The sequence below is a fragment of the Lolium rigidum genome, chromosome 7, assembly GCF_022539505.1.
Source record: "Lolium rigidum isolate FL_2022 chromosome 7, APGP_CSIRO_Lrig_0.1, whole genome shotgun sequence".
In the NCBI taxonomy this organism is placed as follows: domain Eukaryota; kingdom Viridiplantae; phylum Streptophyta; class Magnoliopsida; order Poales; family Poaceae; genus Lolium; species Lolium rigidum.
Window position 1 is genome coordinate 337,337,229 of NC_061514.1, and position 22,604 is coordinate 337,359,832.

Below are 22,604 nucleotides of genomic sequence, written 5' to 3' on the forward strand. Positions count from 1 at the left end.
GAGGCGGGTGTGAACCGTTCGCACAACAAGAACAGTTTGTTGTCTTGATGTTCTATAAACTTTGCATTGAGGGGGTTTAAGGAGTATTAGTAGTATTTTAGGAGTCTGTATTAGGTTATATTTCCTTTCTTGTACCTCAAGTATTATGTATCATTTTTTTTCCATTGGGCTATCAATAGAGACAGGTTGCTCTCATAACATTCAACACATACGATGCAAAAAACAATGATGCCCTTCACATAAAATTCTGGATGCTCCTATTATATATGTTCAGTTGGAGTACTTATGGTTATCATGGAGTTCCTATCTCTTTAAGAATTCTAGATGTCCAACCTCGCTTGTCATCTAGGCCAGCAAAATGGACCATGAAATCTCCATCTGAATAAACCCCTACAAAATCAGTATTCAATGAGCAACTATGCAGATCAAAATGTCAAAGTATCAAGTAACAAAACCTATCTGGTGAGAATTTACAAAAAAAAAAAAAAGATCCATGCACCATATAAACATGAACATCGACAGATTTCTATAAACAAAACCAGGAAAGATTTTACGTACATCAAGGATTGTTTGAAATTATTAATTCTGTATTATGATTAGCAATAAAAGAATATTTTTTTGAATGTTGACCTTTGTATTTTTTCCATGTATCTTAACTTAGAAGATATCAATGAATTTTTTTTTTTGTTTCTTCTAACACAAATTGAATTTCAGGGTGACATGTCGAAGAGGTGTTTGATGATCCAATTGTGGAGTTACGTGCACTAGCCAGTAAGCCGCTTCGCCCCAAACCTCAACACTCCCCTTATGTGCAGCTCTCTAAAGCCTAAACATTGATCGGAAGTAGGCATTCATTTTTTAAAAATCTCACATGTGTGCCTCCCTCTCATCCCGGTTCTTCAACTCAATACCACTTGATTATGATACATTTTTTAAAATCCTGCATGCTTTTTTATGACTAACAAACTCCTGGTTTAATGCAGTTTCTTTTTTTTTCTTTAGAGGGGGAAGACCATGTATTTGGAAATATAACACATCAGCCACATATATCATGTACTTAGTTAATACTAGAATGCGATGTTTTTTGCTAGAAAGTATTAGTATCATTTGTTGTGTAACAGGTACCAGTGTACCACTTCAATTAGTGTCTGCTAACTTAAGTTTTTCCAAAGCAAATGAAGCATTATGGGCACTCAATATGAGCATAGTAGATAATGAGATATCTAAATAACACTTTTGAAAGTCCAGTCTTCAATATCAGTTGAGTGGCTCTTTCACTTTTAAATGAAATGCTTGTAGAAGATATGTAATGAAGAGTGAGTAAGAATATAAGTAAACCTTTCCATGTAGTGGACGGGTGGAAGATCAGGGCGTGAAGTGATTTCCACATAGCCATCCAATTCCAAGGGTATGAGTTGAAGAGGCACTGCATTTTTGCTATATGGACGTGTGCTTGCATTTCTTCAGGTGATAAGTGATCTATGATATGCTTAAGTGCGAAATTATCTCCACTTTTTGTGGAACCAAATTGTACAAATGATGAATGGTTCCACCATGTATCCAAAAATCTCTCACTCCATTTTGACCTCCTTACGAAGAACAGTCCTGCATGAGAAGGAGAGCATGGTTAATATTTGATGGATGAGCGGTTTGTATCTATTTTTGTGCAGAATTTGCTGCCTATCAGATCAGAAAATTAAGGTTCAACTATGGTAACGAAACAATGAGAAAAATGGAATCATTTATTCTGAATTTGTATTTCTAAGTATGCGCCCTGTGATATTAATATGATGTATCTCGGTGTGTATTATGTTGCTCTGTTTGCTGCTCTAGGATATAGGTCTGGATCAGCCTCATCGCAAAAATGAGGTAAACAAAATTATCCTATGCATGTTCTGAAGATACAGCAGTATGCTCGTCAGGGAGGAGATCGATCAGACCACACAGGACCCAGGAGACAACCACTAGTCTAGTGGAGTGGAGTGGAGTGGAGTGGGGTGGAGTTCTTTTTGACTCTTTTAGCTCCATGATAACAATGTATATAGAGTAGTAGAGGATCTTTCTATCTAATCAAAAGACAGAAACGATTGTCCTTTCCTCAAAAAGGAAAAGGTCACAGTAGTAGGTGCTGAGTTATCTGTGCTAATGAGTGTGACATATGACAAAAGTTGCCTTGCAAAGTGATTTTGATAAAAAAAGTAAAGTAGAGCCTGTACATAGAGGTGAATAATGTGCATGGTTTCCATACCGGCGTTAACTCCATTGATATCCTCCGTCAGAATGAGATCAGGGGATGTATGAAAATCACTATGCCCAATCACCGAAAACAGAATCGTCTCCTTGGGTACAAGCAATCAGAAGAGAATTGTATTAGTTCGAGGAACTCTAGAGTAAGCATCAAATAGGATTAATCCAGTGCTTCTTACCAACGCGATGTCCGGGTTAGTGACAAGCGTGTCCTGAAAATTATTAAGGATCGATTAATAAACAATCGAGATTGGTTCACAGGACTAAGAGCCGTTGCATAATTTTTTGGCGCGACTCACCGCGTCATTCCAGAATAGCCAGTGGTGGCGGTGCAGGTGGGCGCGGAGGGCGAGGACCTTGCTCCAGGCGGGCGGGCGACTGCGGTCGACGGCCTCGGGCGGCAGCACGGCGAGGCCGTACCCATGCACGGCCGCGTAGGCGCGCCTGTTCTGCGCGGTGGCGTTCAGCATGCCGCGGAAAGACCGCCCCCGCGCGCCACGGCTCTCGTCGGAGAGCGTGACGATGGAGAAGCTGAGCCGGCGTCCGGCGAGGGGGGTGTGACGGGCGGCGAGGGACAGGCACCGGCGGCCGAGGGAGTTGGCGCGGCGGAAGATGACAGCTGATAGGGGTGGGAGGAGGAAAAGGAGGAGGAGGGGGATTAGGAGAAAGAGGCGGCGGTGGCGGCGGAGGCGAGGACGAACATGCGTGGGGCGGCGCGGTCGTGCGGCCATGGGAGGTCGTCGCCGGTGCCTGTGACAGCGCTTGGATATTTCAGGCTAGTCTGCCAAGGTCATGTGACGTTTGGAAGCTGGCGGGCTGGCGGCAAGCAGATATACAGAGAAGCAATGTGGAACGAATATGCTCTAATCTCTGGACAGTACTAACTTAAGACTTGTCCTTACGAGGAACAGTATTTCAGAAGAATTCTTTGCTCGCGACAGTATACTATTCCGCGCCGATTCAACGAACAAGCTTGTCCAGTTTGAACGGATTGTTCCTCGAGCTAGCTGGACGACAACAACGGCATAATTATCGTTATGAGACTAATCAGTAACCTGAACAGCTATTCCAGTCAGACATCACATCACATCACATCATGACCCGATACGTAGTTATCTTACGGCCGTCGCTGACAAATTTGCTTAACTTGGATCATCAAGCTATCCTTGTGCTGATGTAAGATTGAGAATCATAAGCAACGACCTTGCCATAATAAACTACTATTCAATCCTATCCACTTCGGGATCATTTCCTATGATATATGGAATCTATTATATACTAAAAGCAAAATGAGGGTTTTTTCTTCCAGGCACCATGTTAATTCACATATGCTAATAAAATATAAGCCGATGATATTAATTATAACATCTAAGATTAAAAGATAATAAGTGTTACATGCAACAACATATGTGTGTAGGATAACGTTGCATAGAAAACAAAAATTTTCCTACCGCGAACACGCAATCCAAGCCAAGATGCAATCTAGAAGACGGTAGCAACGAGGGGATATCGAGTCTCACCCTTGAAGAGATTCCAAAGCCTACAAGATGAGGCTCTTGTTGCTGCGGTAGACGTTCACTTGCCGCTTGCAAAAGCGCGTAGAAGATCTTGATCACGATCGCTTCCGGCGCCACGAACGGGCAGCACCTCCGTACTCGGTCACACGTTCGGTTGTTGATGAAGACGACGTCCACCTCCCCGTTCCAGCGGGCAGCGGAAGTAGTAGCTCCTCTTGAATCCGACGGCACGACGGCGTGGTGTCGGTGGTGGTGGAGAAATCCGGCGGAGCTTCGCTTAAGCGTGCGGGATGTGGTGGAGGAGAGAGACCGCTAGGGTTTGGGGAGAGAGGGGGTTGGGCGCCGGCCCTCTAAGGGGTGCGGCCAAGGCTGAGCCAAAGAGTGGCTGCCCCCTCCCTCTCCTCCTCATTATATAGGTGGAAGCCCCAAGAGTTCTAGTCCAAGTCTTCGAATAAGACCCCAACACTAAAACCTCCCATATGTGGGAAACCTACTCAAGGAGGGAGTCCCACTCAAGGTGGGACTCCCACCTTTCCTTGAGGTGGGGTGGCCGGCCACCTCTAGGTGGAGCCCACCGGGACTCCTCCTTTAGGGTTTGGCTGGTCAAGCTTGTGGAGTCCTTCCGGGACTCCACTTTCCATAGTGCGTTTCTTCCGGACTTTTCTAGAACCTTCTAGAACCTGCCATAAATGCACCGGATCATTTCCAAACTTGGAATATGACTTCCTATATATGAATCTTATTCTCCGGACCATTCCGGAACTCCTCGTGATGTCCGGGATCTCATCCGGGACTCCGAACAAATATTCGAACTCCATTCCATATTCAAGTTCTACCATTTCAACATCCAACTTTAAGTGTGTCACCCTACGGTTCGTGAACTATGCGGACATGGTTGAGTACTCACTCCGACCAATAACCAATAGCGGGATCCGGAGATCCATAATGGCTCCCACATATTCAACGATGACTTTAGTGATCGAATGAACCATTCACATACAATACCAATTCCCTTTGTCACACGATATTTTACTTGTCCGAGGTTTGATCTTCGGTATCACTCTATACCTTGTTCAACCTCGTCTCCCGACAAGTACTCTTTACTCGTACCGTGGTATGTGGTCTCTTATGAACTCATTCATATGCTTGCAAGACATTAGACGACATTCCACCGAGAGGGCCCAGAGTATATCTATCCGTCATCGGGATGGACAAATCCCACTGTTGATCCATATGCCTCAACTCATACTTTCCGGATACTTAATCCCACCTTTATAGCCACCCATTTACGCGAGTGGTGTTTGGTGTAATCAAAGTACCTTTCCGGTATAAGTGATTTACATGATCTCATGGTCATAAGGACTAGGTAACTATGTATCGAAAGCTTATAGCAAATAACTTAATGACGAGATCTTATGCTACGCTTAAATGGGTGTGTCCATTACATCATTCATACAATGACATAACCTTGTTATCAATAACATCCAATGTTCATGATTATGAAACTAATCATCCATTAATCAACAAGCTAGTTAAGAGGCATACTAGGGACTTCTTTGTTTGTCTACATATCACACATGTACTAATGTTTCGGTTAATACAATTATAGCATGATATATAAACATTTATCATAAACATAAAGATATAAATAATAACCACTTTATTATTGCCTCTAGGGCATATCTCCTTCAGCCTCCCACTTGCACTAGAGTCAATAATCTAGTTTACATTTGTAAAGATATAACACCTTGGCCTTCACGGTGCTTTATCATGTTTCGCTCACGAGAGAGGTTTTAGTCAACGGATCTGACATGCTCAGAACCGTATGTATTTTGTAATTAATTTGCGTCTCAACGCATCACTTATTTCCAAATGAGTCGGCATTAAATATGTTTGGTCTTCTGGTGGAACCTTAATTCCGCGGTTTGAAATATGTCATTAATATTGTCACACACAATATAACTTCAAAGTTCTGACTCTGTCGGAAATACACCAAGTTCTCAAAGAACCTCTTGACTTAACATCCTTTGTCATTGTCAAAACAATGACATACTCTGCCTTCTTTTGTAGATTCCGTTACAATATTTAGAACTCTTCTAAATCTAGCATAGACAACTTCTAGCTCATTGTGCTACCTTTTAAACAACACTTAGTCTAATTTGAGATTGAAATTATATTTTATATGTGACAAAACCAATATCGGTGTAACACCTTACAGCGATTTGTTTGTCATTTCTTCATACAAAAAAATATATATATATCCTTAGTTCTTCTAAAGTACTCGAAGGATATTCTTATCGTTGTCCAATGATCATCATATGAATCATTCTGGTATATGCTCATAACACTTTATAGCACATGATATCTGATTGTGTACATATTATTCGTGATCTATAATCACTCATGTGTTTTTACTCATTGAGTGTCGGATACACTCAAGTCTTGTTAAACCTTCACATGACAAGAACATTTTCTTAATATTTCTATATTGAACTACTTCAATATCCATCATATGTACTTTGACTTAAACTTATTTATGTGTTTCAATCTATCTTCATAGATCTTGACACTAAATTTGTTTCAGTCCATATCCTTTCATTGAAGTTAATTCTCAATGAAACCTTTTTAATCAAGTATGTAATTACATCATTTATAACCAACTATATGTCATCTACATAAGTATTATAAATATGTCTCAGCGCTCCCACTTAATCTCTTGCAAATGCAAGCCTCTTCATCGTCTCTGATGAAATCAAAATCTCTTTGACTATTTCATCTGGTGAAGATTCAACTCCGCGATACTTACTTCATCCAATTGAAGTTCGTATACCTATCTAGTATTCCACGGACCAGACAAAACTCTTGGTTGTATCTTGTATACACCTTTAATACACACTTCGATAAGTAATGTATTTTGCCATCCTTCTAACATATCTCATAAAAGAAATATGTAGTGATTACTAGAATAATCCATATAGACTATAAGCATTGCTACGGAAGATCTAATCTTGTCGTAGTCAACTCTTTGAACTTTGTCGTAAACAACTTTTCGACAAGTCAAGCTTTTTCAAAGATATTTCATCCAAGTCCATCAATTTTATAGATCCATTTACTTTCAAAAAGTATTCATCTATCTTGGATTTGATGGCGTATAGCCATTTTAACGGAGTCAGGGCCCATCATAACTTCTTTGTTTGTAGTTGGTTTATCATTGTTCAAAATCAATCCTGTGTCCACAAATCATTTATTTGATCACAAAGTAAACCATACCTACAAGGTTCAATATGTACTTCGATCTCCATGGCTAAAAACACTTTGTAGTCATGAGAGCCATGATCGTCGTGGCCGCTTCCGAAACCAATTCCGATGCTGCGCTACTCTGATCATTATGCTCAGGTTCATAAACCTTATCAAATTATATTGTCCTCCCACTCAAATACTTCACTCGAAACAATTTCTCGGAAATAAGAAACATTGCCAAACACTTTTGTCTTTGTCTCGTGGGAAGAATTCCCAATTAAATCTCTGGGATAACCAACAAAGACATTCATCCGATTTTGGTTGTAAACTCTTAGACCAAAATTTAAAGAAAAGACTATTAGGGTTTATACCCATACCATAACTTGTATGGTGTCATTTCAACGGATCATGATGATGCTCTATTTAGTGTAAAAGCGGTAGTCACTAAAGCATAATCCACAAAAATATAATGGCGTCATAATATTTTATCTCATCATTAATCCAACAAGGTTTGGATACATATCTCGGATACTATATCATCATTATGATACTCCAAGAAATGTGAGTTGTAGAACAATTTCATAACTCTCTTAGATGTTCGCTAAAACTCGTAATTCAAATATTTCCACCATGATCCAATCATAGATATTTGATTTTTCTATTACGATGATTTCCACTTCATGCTGAAATTTATTTGAATCCTATTCAAATGTTTCAAACTTTTCCTTATTGAATATATCCACACATATACTCAATTCATTGTTTGAAAGTTTTCATGAAGTAGAAGAATCTTCTGCACACAACTATGCCCAGTGAACCACATATATCATTATGTATGTTTTCACTAAGTTAGTTGCCCGTTCAACTCTTTGGCCTATGAACGGTATTTCAGTCATTACCTTTTAGAAAAGATTTTGCAAGTGTCAAACGATTCAACAAATCGAATGACTCCAAAAATCCATTTGCATGGAGTTCCTTCATGCGATCCTTTCTAACATGACCTAAATTGCGGTTCCACAAATAAGTGGAATTCAAATCATTTGCCTTATGGCATTTTTAGCGTCGGTGTTATGTATGTGTGTTTCACCATTAAGATTTATAATAACTTATCCATCGTACATGGAGTAATGTCATAATTTGAACAACTCATTGTTTTCATTTGACCGAGCAAAATAACAATTATTAAGTTCTTTATTATAAATTCTAAGGGCTAGATAGAATGCCTATCATATTCCTTGTCAGTCACTTAGGCCATTGTATTCTTGTATTGCGTTGTTTTGTATGACACTTCATACCAACCAATATGGTACTAATACCCAAGAATTTCATTGTGTGACTTAACTAGGAATACAACCATAACATGTATATCATTTATATACACCTGAGCTAGACTTTCTAGTCTTTTCTTTTCTTTTGCCAAAATATCTTTTGCAGTTTCTCTTTTAGCTTTCCTCATTATTCAGAAAAACATTGCAACATCAATAACTTCTAGGTTTGTTGGTCAAATACCAATAACCTTGAGGTTCTTACTTTGAAGTTGATCATCATATGACAAGTGTTTCAGATTTCACTATTAGTAAATTTGTAATACGATGAACAATTTCACTCATAATTTTATCCATCAATTCATGATAACTTTACGAGATCATGTCTGTACATGCTAGGCTCATAAAGTTTAAACCTTAGTATTCGCATATGCAAATCTGGCTTGCACCCGTTGGAAGCACACGTAGAATCTATGACACCCGATCATCACGTGATGCTTCGAAACGACGAGTCTTAGCAACGGTGCATACTAAGGACAATCACTTCATGGATATGCGAATATCGTTAGTGCCCCAATAGTTGGAGGATTGGGACGCCTTGCGTCTTCAATCTTCGTACATTCCCATAAAACTTATGAGTTTATGTAGTCTCACCAAATTTATATTCTATCATCTTGCAATAAGGTCTTAGATATCACATATATCTCGTACCTTGATTATTTCTGAAAACTAAATTTTCAGCTCCTTACTTTTCAAACAGATTTGAACTTCAAGTTTCACGGAGACAAGATAACTTTAGGTACTAATTGAAACCATAGCTCTCTGAATCAACAAAGTGAGTTTCACTAAATGTTTGCAATAGGACTTAATCATTTCTTGATTCATTAACAATACGGTACCAATCCGTAAAGTTTCTAGTCAGATTTTAACGAGTATTTCTATCTCAATTATAAGACTAGCGCATAGTAGTAAACGGATGCCAATACTACAAAATTAATTCAAAATACTACTCGGACTATGTTTATGATAATTAGTTCATGTTTTAATCTAATTACTAATGAACTCCCACTTAATACAACATCCCTCATAGTTGTAAAGTGGTACACGATCCAAATCTACTACACCAAAACCGATCATCACGTGAGATGATGTAGTTTCAATGGTGAACATCAACATGTTGATCATATCATCCATATGACTCGTGTTCAACCTTTCGGTTTCCATTGCCCCGAGGCCATGTCTGTACATGCTAGGCTCGTCAAGCAAACCCAAGTATTCCGCGTGTGCAACATGGCTTACACTCGTTGTATGTCGAGTTTATCACACCCGATCATCACGAGATGCTTCAAAACGTCGAACAATGCAACGGTGCATACGAGGGAAGAACACTTTATTATCTTGATATTAATGTGAGGGATCATCTTATAATGCTACCGTCGCGATCTAAGCAAAATAAGATGCATAAAAGGATTAACATCACATGCAGTTCATATGTGATATGATATGGCCCTTTTGTCTTTGCGCCTTCGATCTTCATCTCTAAAGCACGGACATGATCTCCATCATCAACGGGCATGATCTCTATCATCGTCGGCGTAGCGTCAAGGTTCATAGCGCTGTCTTCATGGTTGTTCACCTCATGTAGCAACTATTACAACTACTTTGAAATACTACTCAACATGAAAATTAAAGACAACCATAAGGCTCCTGCCGGTTGCCACAATACAATAATGATCATCTCATGCATATTCATCATCATATCATGGCCATATCACATCACCAAACCCTGCAAAAACAAGTTAGACGCTCTCTAATTTGGTTTGCATATTTTACGTGGTTTAGGGTTTTCGAGTAAGATCTAATCTACCTACGAACATTAACCACAACGGTGATACTAGTGTTGTCAATAGAAGAGTAAATTGAATCTTCACTATAGTAGGAGAGACAGACACCCGCAAAGCCTCTTATGCAATACAAGTTGCATGTCGAACGAGGAGCAAGTCTCATGAACGCGGTCATGTAAAGTTAGCCCGAGCCGCTTCATCCCACTATGCCACAAAGATGCAAAGTACTCAAACTAAAGATAACAAGAGAATCAACGCCCACAAAACCATTGTGTTCTACTCGTGCAACCATCTATGCATAGACACGGCTCGATACCACTTGTAGGATAACGTTGCATAGAAAACAAAAATTTCCTACCGCGAACACGCAATCCAAGCCAAGATGCAATCTAGAAGACGGTAGCAACGAGGGGATATCGAGTCTCACCCTTGAAGAGATTCCAAAGCCTACAAGATGAGGCTCTTGTTGCTGCGGTAGACGTTCACTTGCCGCTTGCAAAAGCGCGTAGAAGATCTTGATCACGATCGCTTCCGGCGCCACGAACGGGCAGCACCTCCGTACTCGGTCACACGTTCGGTTGTTGATGAAGACGACGTCCACCTCCCCGTTCCGGCGGGCAGCGGAAGTAGTAGCTCCTCTTGAATCCGACGGCGACGACGGCGTGGTGTCGGTGGTGGTGGAGAAATCCGGCGGAGCTTCGCTTAAGCGTGCGGGATGTGGTGGAGGAGAGAGACCGCTAGGGTTTGGGGAGAGAGGGGGTTGGGCGCCGGCCCTCTAAGGGGTGCGGCCAAGGCTGAGCCAAAGAGTGGCTGCCCCCCTCCCTCTCCTCCTCATTATATAGGTGGAAGCCCCAAGAGTTTGTAATGTCCCAGGTTTAGAGACGATCGAGGGGTAGATTTTAGAAAGGGATGTGCATTGCATAGTAAATTCTGGGGAAATTTCGCGCTTTTTAACAAAAACTGCATCGAAGGGGAACAAGTTTCTCTCTCGACACCTTACGGGGTTAGGGTTTCGAGAGTGCGACAAACTTGTTTCTCACTTCACTAGTTTAGGGTTTTGAGAAGAGAGGGAGAGTTCACATAATTGAATTCTAAATGTTATGACATGATTGAATTCAAACCAAGGTTGAATTTGAATTTCAAATTCAAACATTACATAATTACTTAAATAATTCAATTGAGGAAATTCATTAAGTAAATGATCAACAATAAATAAGATGAACAATTATATTAAAGTAAAGCTCATTAGAGAAAACTTTGAGCTTTATTGAATAACACACAATATACATTGTCTTTACATTATTCATAAGGGAAATAAATGAATTACAACACATTACATAAATGGGCAGAATAAAAGAAAGAAAAATAAAGAAAAATTACAATTTAATGATCCTAGACTAAATACTACAAGATCATCTTCATTTGATCTTGAATGTGATGAACTCCAAGTCCATTTTTAATCCATTCTTGATCCCTGCACAAAATTACAGAAAAGAAGAACAAATTATGCCAAGTGGCAAAGCCACTTGGCAGATTAGAAAAGAAGTTAAAATGGTGGATAATATCACAGCTCTGCCGAGCTGATCCACACCAAGCCAGGTTCACGGGATCCGGTGTACACACACACAAGCAGCACACACAGCAGGTGTGCATGCTCACCACCAAGCCACTTGCTTGTGCATGTGGCACAACACACACACGGCATCGGTGAGTCACCCAAAGTAACCGAGACCAAGTCTGTCGACCGGGGAGAGCATATGAGCACCATATATAACCTTTCCAAGTGCTCAAACCCTAGCCATTTGTTCATCCATCGACGACGGCGGTGGTAAGTTCATCAAGAACGACCAAGAACACCAAGAACAGATGAACAGCTAGAGCTGTTCCATCTATTCACAATCACCAGAAATTAAACCAAGACTTCAAGCTTGCTAGGAGGAGCAGGGCAAGCAAAAGACCACCAGAAGCAAAACCTCTACACCAACACTCATTTTCTAGGAGGCTGGAGTGAGGTATACCACACAAAAGCACTGAGCAAGATCATATCTTGCTCATAAATAAGCATATCATGCATCACGGAAGCACGGGAGGGTAGAATACCCGGTGTGTGTCATCATACGGCTAGCAAGCCATGTGGTGCAAGCATAGATGGGTAAGATCACTAGGTAAACATCCTATGGGAACAACGGTTATGCAAATCCATGCATAACTAGAGAAATCCAACCAAGAATGAAACCATAGCTAACCTAATCCACACACTTAGCACCTACGACTAGCTAAGGCCATCGGACATTAGACAAATCATTGTCTATTTGATTTCAACATCAAAAAGCTACTGGAAATCCAATAAATGAATCACCAGACAACATTTGGTAAGCAACAGCAAGCCATCAGATAGGGGAGCCATCCCAGGGCAGCACTTGTATACTGCCAGGGTCACCTCAACCCTTAACCAATTCCAGCAAAGAAACCATGCACGAGATATCATCACCCGAGTAGGGTTCAAAAGGAGGGTTAGGGTACACAACCAGGTGTTGGCATCCATCTAACCCTACCAAATCCATTGAGATGATCATCACTGAATCTCGAGTTCACATCATTTATCCATCTAATCAAGCAAGGATAAACGGATAAATGAAACGAGACAAGCAATTGATGCACCGAGTCTTGCCAATAATCAAATGGATCATGACGAGGCATCAATTGATGCTTAAGCAAGCAACGACACACACCGAGGCCAGGCACTGTGTGATACACAAGAGAGCAACGAGTGAGGCACGGACACCAAAGGGCAGTCTGTTTCAAGCAAGCGGTGATCATATGAACACCGAGAGGCTTGATAGAGCATGCTACTGCATACTAGAACTCATTCTAGGCAATTCACATATAAACGAGATAATTACATAAGCTGAACAATTGCCTCACAGATAAGAGCATCAGGCTTTATAATTGTATCCAGAAGCACATCAAAGGCTTGATGAACCAAAGGATCACAATATACAAGATAAGCACATGACAATTTATCACTGAATCACACTGCTAAGCCAACAGTACAGCTCAATGGAGCATAATCATGAATCTGAACTCAATGAACCAGCCCAGAGGCACTGGCACTTGCAAGTATGCAAGGATTAACCACCACAATCAAGCCAGGGACAAGATTAAGCACACACGGGATGCCCTAGTGACGGTAAGAATGAATAGGTGCATGCCATTAAGCCATGAGCATCAACGATGCTCATGAGCAATCACGGGAGGGCCACGACCGGAGATGAAAATGAACGAGAAATAGCTAGGAAGCACGAAGCATGGTAATCACAGCGGTAAGCTAAGCATAGCAGATTCACAATAGAACGAGCAACATAAGCTATGGCCATGGCGATAGAGCAACCACGGCGGCTAGCCGGAAGCGCCGCGGTAGCACACACGCGAGCACGGCAAGCACAAGCGATAGAGGCGAGGCCGGCGGCGGGGCTAGTCGAACAGGAGCGAGATGCGAGCGAGAGGGAGAGAGAGAGAAAAGAGGCGTAGAACACTCACCGGTGAGGTGAGCCGGCGAACACGGCCGTGGCGGCCACGGCGGCACACGCCGGGCGAACGGCGGCGCCGGCCGGGCCGGGCCGCGGCGGAGAAGCGGCACCGGCACCACCACGGCGAGGCTCGCGGTGGCGATACGGCGCCTGAGGCGCCAGGAAGAAGCCCACGGCTTCTCCAGCGCACGGCGGCGATGAGCGCCGAAGAGCCCGGCGCACCGGAGGGTCGAGGTCGAGCGAACGAGAACGCGAGCGTCGGATCGACGCGGACCACCGTGTCCGCCGTCGAGAGGCGGTTCAGATCCACCTAACCTCACCGGCGGCGACGGCCGGAGTTGGTCGGGGTAAATCGATGAAGGGGCGGCGACGCGAGGATCGCCGAGCCCGTGAGGGCTAGGGTTCGTGCGCGAGTGGGGGAGAAGGGGTCGGTGCGACCGGCCGAGCCACTAGTGGCTCGGGTTAGGGTTAACCCGGCTGGGCCGCAGCGACGGGTGGGCCCGGGGGCAATTCGGTCAATTCATAAATCCAATAAATACAGAACTTGGAAATTATATAAGAAATGCTTAATAGCTCTAAAAAAATAATTAAAAATATGAAAATAGATCAGCATAAAATTCTCTATCATAATAAAATACAAAGAGGAATTTTTGAAGACAATTAAGAATGAGCCTTAATTTGAGGATTTAAATAATCATTTAAATCACACATATAATTTTCAATAATAAAAATAAGTCCATTAATGCCTTTGGACTTTAAAACACCTTGACAACATTTCAAGGTTGGATTTACCCTAAATCAAGTATCTCTAAGATGTTCTTAGTATCTAACCTCTCATAAAATAACAACGACATCGGAAGGAGGGGAAACAAACCCTAAAACTGGAATCATGCATTATTGCTTCTTTAAACATTGCCCTTATCGGACAATGATGCTATTTTTCAGAACAAGAGGACAAGGGTCAGTCCATACCTTCCAAGCTGCAGAACTTTGCGGTGTTCGAGGCAAGTTCATCACTTGCTCATGTCATTTGAGTATTTCTATCAAATTACTTGCAAAGTATTATGGTTATCACTATTGCACAAAAATCAAAACCACTACTTTCATAACTATGAATATGACTAAGTGGTGGGCAATGGAACCATGGATTGTGTTGATATGGTGGAGGTTCCATTGCACGGGCTTGTATCCATCTAGGATTAAACAACAAATGTCGCCGGTGATTCTTGTGCCGTAATATCCGTGTTAACCATAAGATCCGGAGTGGGACGGAGTAGTCAAAAGTGTTTCCACCTCTCGTTCATCAACGGATGCGCTTTACCGTAGACACTTGTATCTGTCAGGGCAAGCGGTGGGCTGGGGAAGCCTTAAGTCCCCACGGCATAGTCCGTAGACACTTGTCGCTCGAAGTGCAAGCGGTGGGCTGGGGAGGCCTAAAGTCCCCACGGTATTGCGGTCTATGATGGGTTGCGGCTACCGGCGAAGGAGTTTGGTTCGATCCCAAACTGTTGTCGTGGTCGGGGTCCATCCTTAAGTGGTATAAGAGGACCGACGAGGACCCAGGGTCGGGGTATGCAACAAAGGGTGGGTGTTCGAGGTAGCGGAGGAACATGATTGGCTAGACCTTATACCGGGCCTCACACCGAAGGAAGTGTGGACGGGAAAGCTGCCGGTTGGCACCAAGGTTAAGATCTCTTATGGGTAAAGCAACACACCTCTGCAGAGTGTAAAGAAGCTGTGACTTGTCACTCCCTGTTCCGGGATTGAGGAGCTGCGAACGCGGCCGGAAAGGAGCTCCATGAAGTTCTAGTAAACCGGTGAAGGCTGACGGACATAGCTCTTTGAAATAAAAGCAATCTATTGAAGAAATGTTTATCAAAACTTGCATTGGTATTAGACTTACTGGTCTAATATCGTAGCTAGTGCATTAAACACCTCTTATCTATAATGAACTTGTTGAGTACGCTCGTACTCATACCACTCTTAAACCCCATGCTTAGATTGTCCGAACCATGCGGAGGAGGACGACGACAACCATGATGGAGCCGAGATCATCGGCTACGAGAAACCAGACCTCTCAGGAGGAGTGGAAGGCGTAGACTACATCATAGTCTATGGATCCGGAGAGGCTTCCGGAGGAGAACAAGCCTAAGGATATCAGGAGGAGGAGTAGTAGCCGAGCAGCGCGAACTCTTACTATTTAGCTGCTCGTTTAAATAAATGTTTAGTTTAATGAGACAATGGTATTGTAAGTTAAGTTGGGTTCGCCCCGAACCCAGGAGTTATCCTCTCAGAACCCAAGAGGAGCTCCGAGACGACTTGTGTATGTATATTGTAATAATATGTGAATGAGTTATGGACCTTGCTATGTTCTGTTGTACTACTGCGAGGGATGTGATATTTGCGGAATGGTACTTCGCGAATGTTATATCAACGACCGGCATACTACAACATGCGGTGGTATGCGGGGTCACCACGGTTGGTATCGAGCAAAAGCTTTGACCTTAGGTTGGAACCTAGTAAATGGGACTAAAACGTTAGGAGTCAAATAGGATTAGTAAAGAGTTCTCTAAAAATATGGTGTATATTCAATTGAGAATACAACAATCATATCTTTTAGTGCGATAATTCTTTATTATCTCTATTATGATGCATTATTACTAATCTCATAATCTTTCTAATTCTACAGCCAACATGGCAAGTTCACGACCGGGAAGAAACGTGAAAGTTATGGATTCAACGCTGAACGAGTACCAGGGAGGACTGGCAGATATCCTACGAGCCATGTTACTAGAATTTGGGTGCGATCCCCAGATTCCAGTAAAGAAGTACATGTTTTATGATGGTCCGGTGTTGGCCAAGTGCAGAGTAGGACTGCGACTTCCCGAATCTTTGGGATTGAGCGTAGTCATGCCAGCTGGGGAAGCAAGGACAACCAATACAGCCTACCATATAGCTGTTATGAGAGCCATAACAGACATTCGGGAGCATAAGACGAAAGCGCTTATGGGTTCCGAATTCACCCACATTCCTCATATGGAGGAGGATAATGATCCCATGCTTGAACCATTTCAAATATGCCAAAAGTAAACCCGTTGAAGCAGCCAAATATATGGATAATAGCAGTAACTTCATATCATTACTCTTTCGGTTGAATAATCATCGATAGGAGCTATTGATACGATGCTTGAGGAGTTCACTGAACCCAAGGAGGAGAGTAGGGGCAAAGAACCTATGGAGAATGTGGTACACACACCGGTTTATTCAGCTGGTGACTACATCGGTTTTGATCCACTTGCACGTGAACCTACACCGTTACACCGGGAACTATACGGGTAGTTCCTATGGGGGATACGAAGGCGGCGAGGAATCCGGAAACAATCGGCGTTCCGAGACTCCAATCGAGAATTCTAGGGGTTGGCGTTGGGGAGATGATACGGGAACCCATAGTACTACTTGCGTATTATGATGGAGAGATGAATGATGACGCAACAACCCGGAACCGAGCTATCCTAGTAATGAAGGAGTGGATGGAGGATATCCGACACGAGGTTGAGTCGGGTATGGGTTTTGGTAATCCTTATGGTGGGGCTACGGGAGAGTACACCCGATGGGTGGATTATGATGCACTCAACGATCGGTTCATGAACACCGATTCCTCCTTAGGATCATCATCTGACTCGGATTACAAGCCAACGGGGAGACCTTATGTTCCAGGGTCTATCAGGAGGACGACACGTTCGACTGGATGGAAGCCTGGAATGTACCGGGAGTGAAGACCAATTAGAAGACCACCAAGGGAGGCGTGGCTATAATACACAAGTACCACGTGTATTATAGTTTGTAATATTTGTAGAAATTTGTACATATACTTTAATAAGTGAGTTTGCATACTCACATCGACTTGAGTTATGTAATAAGACCACTTATGTATGTTAATATATGGTATGTGTTTTGTATGATTTGGATTTGCTTCTTGATTTCCATTGCGTGACTAGTTATGTGCACAATGTTGAGCTCAGAAAACTTGCGCATGGAGTAATTATGAGTATCATCTTGTGTTGCAGAACTAGGGGGATTATGTCGGGAACGTTAGGAAACGAGACGGAAGCGCAGCGCATGGAGCGCGAAGCAAAGGAGAAGGAAGAGGCTGAGGGTGCAGCCAGAGATCGGTTTCCACCACCACCACCACCCATGACGCAGCAAAACTTTATCCGGTACATGCAAGCGGCGGAAGAGAGGCAGCGTGTAACACTGGAGCTGCGAGAACAAATTCCTTCGGGACCTGATGCGGCGAGAATAGGGTGGAGAGACCGGAGAACCAGGGAGTCTCATTAGCGGACTTCCAAAACACCAAGCCGATATCTTTCGCATACGCACCGGAGCCGATGGACGCGGAAGATTGGCTGATGGATGCGAGCGCAAGCTCAACAACGTTGGATGCAATGACCAAGAGAAGGTCCGATATGCTACCCATCTGCTATGTGGACCTGCCGCAGCATGGTGGGACAATATTGTAGCCGTGTATCCGGCGGGAAAGGTATTCACCCGGGAGGAGTTTGCAAGGAAGTTCGGGGAATCCAATGTCCCCGAAAGTATCGTGGAACTGAAGCGTCGAGAGTTCGAGAGTCTCGAGCAGAAGGATAAGGCAATCCTGACATATGTCAGGGAGTTTTCTAAGCTGTCCCGGTATGCTGTTGAGGAAGTTAATACCGAGGACAAGAAGAAGAAGAGATTTCTTAGGGGGTTAAGTCCCCAGTTTAAGGTGCAGCTACGGATGATGAGAGCAACGGAATTCCAAGAGCTGGTGGATGCAGCCATCACTCTTGAAGATGACTTTAAACAACTGCAAGAAGAAAAGAGGAAGAAGGCCAAGTATGAGCCGAAGAGGTTTGTTAGTAACAAGCCCAATACCGAGCTTGAGTTTCAAGCCACGGTATAACAACAACAACAATAACAACAGCAATCAGAGGAGGAACCAAGGATATCAGTCTGCAAATCAGATTATATGTCATTCCTGTGGTTTAAAAGGACATGTCATGAAGGATTGTAGGAAACCCAAGATCATATGCTTTGGGTGTCGTCAGGAGGGGCACATGCTTGAAGGACTGCCCCAAGAAGAATAGTGGAGGAGGAGGAAATCGAGGAAACACCGGAGGGAAGCTGGAAGAATAAGAAGCCCTTCGGCAAGTTGAATTGTACCGGTCTGGAGGAGGTGGTCAACTCGACCGGGCGGTGATAGGTACGCTTCAGATACTCACTCATCCTGGCAAAGTACTTTTTGATACTGGTGCAACTACATCATTCATTTCTCAACAATTCATCACCAAACATGGGATTAGTTGCACTAAGTTAGATACACCCATAACCATACTTTACGCGGGGGAACGATATTAGTAACCCATGCCAAACAAAAACAAGTCATTATGATCAATAAGTGCGCGTTTGACGCGGACCTGTTCATTTTACCGATGAAGGACATTGATGTCATTCTTGGTATGAACTGGTTAGAAGCTAATGGAGCATTGATCGACTGTGTAAACAAGACGGTGTCTTTGAAAGGTCCCGATGGAAGTAGAATGATCTACCAAGGCGACAAACATACACAGATTGAAGTGGAGCTACAGCTGAATAGCATGAAGGAAGTGAAGTTAGAAGATATCCCTGTAGTAAATGAATTCCAAGATGTGTTTCCTGCGGAATTACCTGGTATGCCACCAGATAGGGAGATAGAATTCACTATCGACCTAATTCCAGGAACAGCTCCGATTGCCAAAGCACCATATAAAATGGGGCCTAAGGAATTGAAAGAACTGAAGGAGCAATTGGATGACTTGGAACAAAAGGGATTCATTCAAGAAAGTGTTTCACCATGGGGATCACCTGTGATCTTCGTGGATAAAAGGGATGGAGGAAGAAGGATGTGCGGAGACTACGAAATCTGAACAACGTCACAATCAAGAACAAGTATCCACTTCCAAGAATACAAGATCTATTTGATCGAGGTTAGAGGAGCGGGAGTCTTTTCCAAGATTGATCTAAGATCCGGTTATCACCGAGATAAAGATCAAGAAGGAGGACGTTCGAAAACAGCCTTTGTTTCGAGGTACGGACACCATGAATACCTTGTAGTACCTTTTGGATTAACCAATGCCCCGAGCAATATTCATGAATCTCATGAATAAGATCTTCATGCCATATCTAGACAAGTTTGTCATCGTATTCATCGATGATATCTTGATATATTCCAAGAACAAGGCAGAACATGCCGAACATTTGAGGTTAGTGTTGCAAACACTAAGGGAACATCAACTCTATGCCAAACTTAGTAAGTGTGAATTTTGGCTAGATCAAGTGGAATTTCTTGGTCATGTCATTAGTAAAGATGGGATCGCTGTCAACTCGAGCAAGGTAGCAGCAGTTTTAGAATGGGAAGCACCTAAGGCTTGTCAAGGAGATCCGAGGATTCCTAGGAATGGCGAGGATATTATCGGAGATTCATTGAAGGATTCTCCAAGATAGCAGGACCAATGACAAAGCTGTTAAGAAAGAACACACCATTCGTGTGGTCAGAGGAGTGTGAGAAGAGCTTTCAAACTCTAAAAGAGAAACTCACCACGGCACCGGTGTTAGCGGTTCCTGAAGTTGGCAAGGATTACACCGTGTACTGTGACGCATCCAAGCATGGATTGGGTTGTGTACTCATGCAAAATCGGAAAGTGATATCTTATGGATCGAGGCAACTCGGACCTCATGAAGTAAACTATCCAACACATGACTTGGAATTAGCGAGCGATCGTATTTGCACTCAAAACTTGGAGACATTTTCTCTATGGAGCTAAGTGTGAGCTCTATACGGATCATAAAAGCCTCAAATATTTCTTCACTCGGAAGGAACTCAACATGAGGCGAGAAAAGATGGCTAGAATTGATTAAGGACTATGATCTGACAATCAATTACACACCAGGGAAGGCTAATGTTGTAGCAGATGCCTTGAGTAGAAAGAGTACCGGAGGAGTAGAACAAGAAATATCACCGGAGTTGAGGAAGGAAATAAGCCAAGCCCAAATACAACTTTGGGAGAAGGAAGCCCATGAAGGATTATCGGCGTTGCAAGTAGCCGATGAGTTGAATGTCAACTCTGAAGAATGAGATAATGATGGGTCGGTTGGACGATCCATTCATTGTAGAAGAGATGAGGAGAATAGATGAGGGAAGACCATCGGAATTTCATCGTGGAGAATCCGGATCATTATGGTTCCGAGAAAAGAATTTGCGTTCCGGATATTGCTGAAATTAAGGAAGTAATACTCCGAGAAGCTCATCAAACACCATATTCCATACATCCGGGAAGTACAAAGATGTATATGGATCTAAAGGAACTATTACGGTGGAATAATATGAAGAGAGAGATAGCACAATATGTTGCGGAATGCCATACACATCGGCGAGTGAAGGCTGAACATCGAGTCCGGCAGGGAAGTTACAACCTCTACCTATTCCGGAGTGGAAATGGGAGGAAATAGGGATGGATTTCATCACCGGACTACCCATGACTAATAAAAAGAAGGACATGATATGGGTAATCGTGGACCGGTTGACGAAAAGTGCACACTTCTTAGCAGTAAATCAACAGGACAAAGGAGAGAAACTTATTGATCTTTACATCAAAGAGATCATGAGTAAACATGGAGTGCCTAAGAAGATAGTGTCGGATCGAGGATCCGTGTTCACATCAGCATTTTGGAAGCAACTCCACGAAGCTTTGGGATCCAAGTTGGATTATAGTACCGCTTATCACCCACAAACAGGCGGACAAACTGAGAGAACCAATCAGATTTTAGAAGATATGCTTAGGGCTTGTGCCCTAGACTTCGGAGGATCATGGGAGGAGCATCTACCTTTAGCAGAGTTTTCATACAACAATAGTTACCAAAGCAGCATCAAGATGGCACCATTTGAAGCTCTGTATGGAAGGAAGTGTAGATCACCAATATGTTGGTATGAAGCCGGAGCAAGCAAAGAGTTCAACCCTGATTATGTCAAGGAAAAACAACAAATCATTGACATTATCGGAGACGAGGCTTAAGATAGCCCAAAGCCGGCAAAAGAGTTACGCGGATCGGAAGAGGAGAACTTGGGAGCCACAAGTTGGAGACATGGTATATCTTAAGGTAAGCCCGATGAAAGGACTTCGGAGATTCGGAGTAAAAGGAAAGTTGAGCCCTAGATACATAGGACCCTTCAAGATGCCGAGTCGGAATCGAGGTTTAGCCTTTGAGTTGGATCTACCGGGAAGGTTAGCTCAAGTTCATAATGTATTCCATGTGTCACAACTTCGGAAATGTTTGAAGACCCCAGATGAACCAATATCACATGAGGAGCTTGAGTTACAACCATACTTGACATACATCGAGAAGCCAGCCAAGATTCTCGAGGAAAGCTGGAAACAACTCAGAAATAAGGCGATCAAGTATTGCAAGATACAATGGAAGCACCACCCCGAGAGGGAAGCCACCGGGAAAAAGAGGAAGACTCGAGGAAAACATACCCCGAGCTGTTCGGGTATTACAACCACAACTTCGGGACGAAGTTTTCTTTAAGGGGAAAGGCTGTAATGTCCCAGGTTTAGAGACGATCGAGGGGTAGATTTTAGAAAGGGATGTGCATTGCATAGTAAATTCAGGGAAATTTCGCGCTTTTTAACAAAAACTGCATCGAAGGGGAACAAGTTTCTCTCTCGACACCTTACAGGGTTAGGGTTTCGAGAGTGCGACAAACTTGTTTCTCACTTCACTAGTTTAGGGTTTTGAGAAGAGAGGGGAGAGTTCACATAATTGAATTCTAAATGTTATGACATGATTGAATTCAAACCAAGGTTGAATTTGAATTTCAAATTCAAACATTACATAATTACTTAAATAATTCAATTGAGGAAATTCATTAAGTAAATGATCAAC

The 22,604-nt window shown here is 42.8% G+C and overlaps 1 protein-coding gene across 1 annotated transcript in view; it reads right to left on the reverse strand.

The window, feature by feature from the left end:
- Positions 1-217: 217 nt before the first annotated feature.
- LOC124673501 (alpha-1,2-galactosyltransferase gmh3-like) overlaps positions 218-22,604 on the reverse strand; it is a 61,809-nt gene continuing 39,422 nt past the window's right edge. Inside the window, exons 3-7 of the mRNA XM_047209572.1 lie at positions 2,547-3,023; positions 2,427-2,459; positions 2,249-2,339; positions 1,339-1,605; positions 218-390 (exon numbers count right to left, since the gene is read on the reverse strand). Of these exons, the coding sequence (XP_047065528.1) occupies positions 293-390; positions 1,339-1,605; positions 2,249-2,339; positions 2,427-2,459; positions 2,547-3,023 (966 nt within the window). The 3' untranslated portion in view covers positions 218-292. The remainder of the gene's footprint in view (positions 391-1,338; positions 1,606-2,248; positions 2,340-2,426; positions 2,460-2,546; positions 3,024-22,604) is intronic.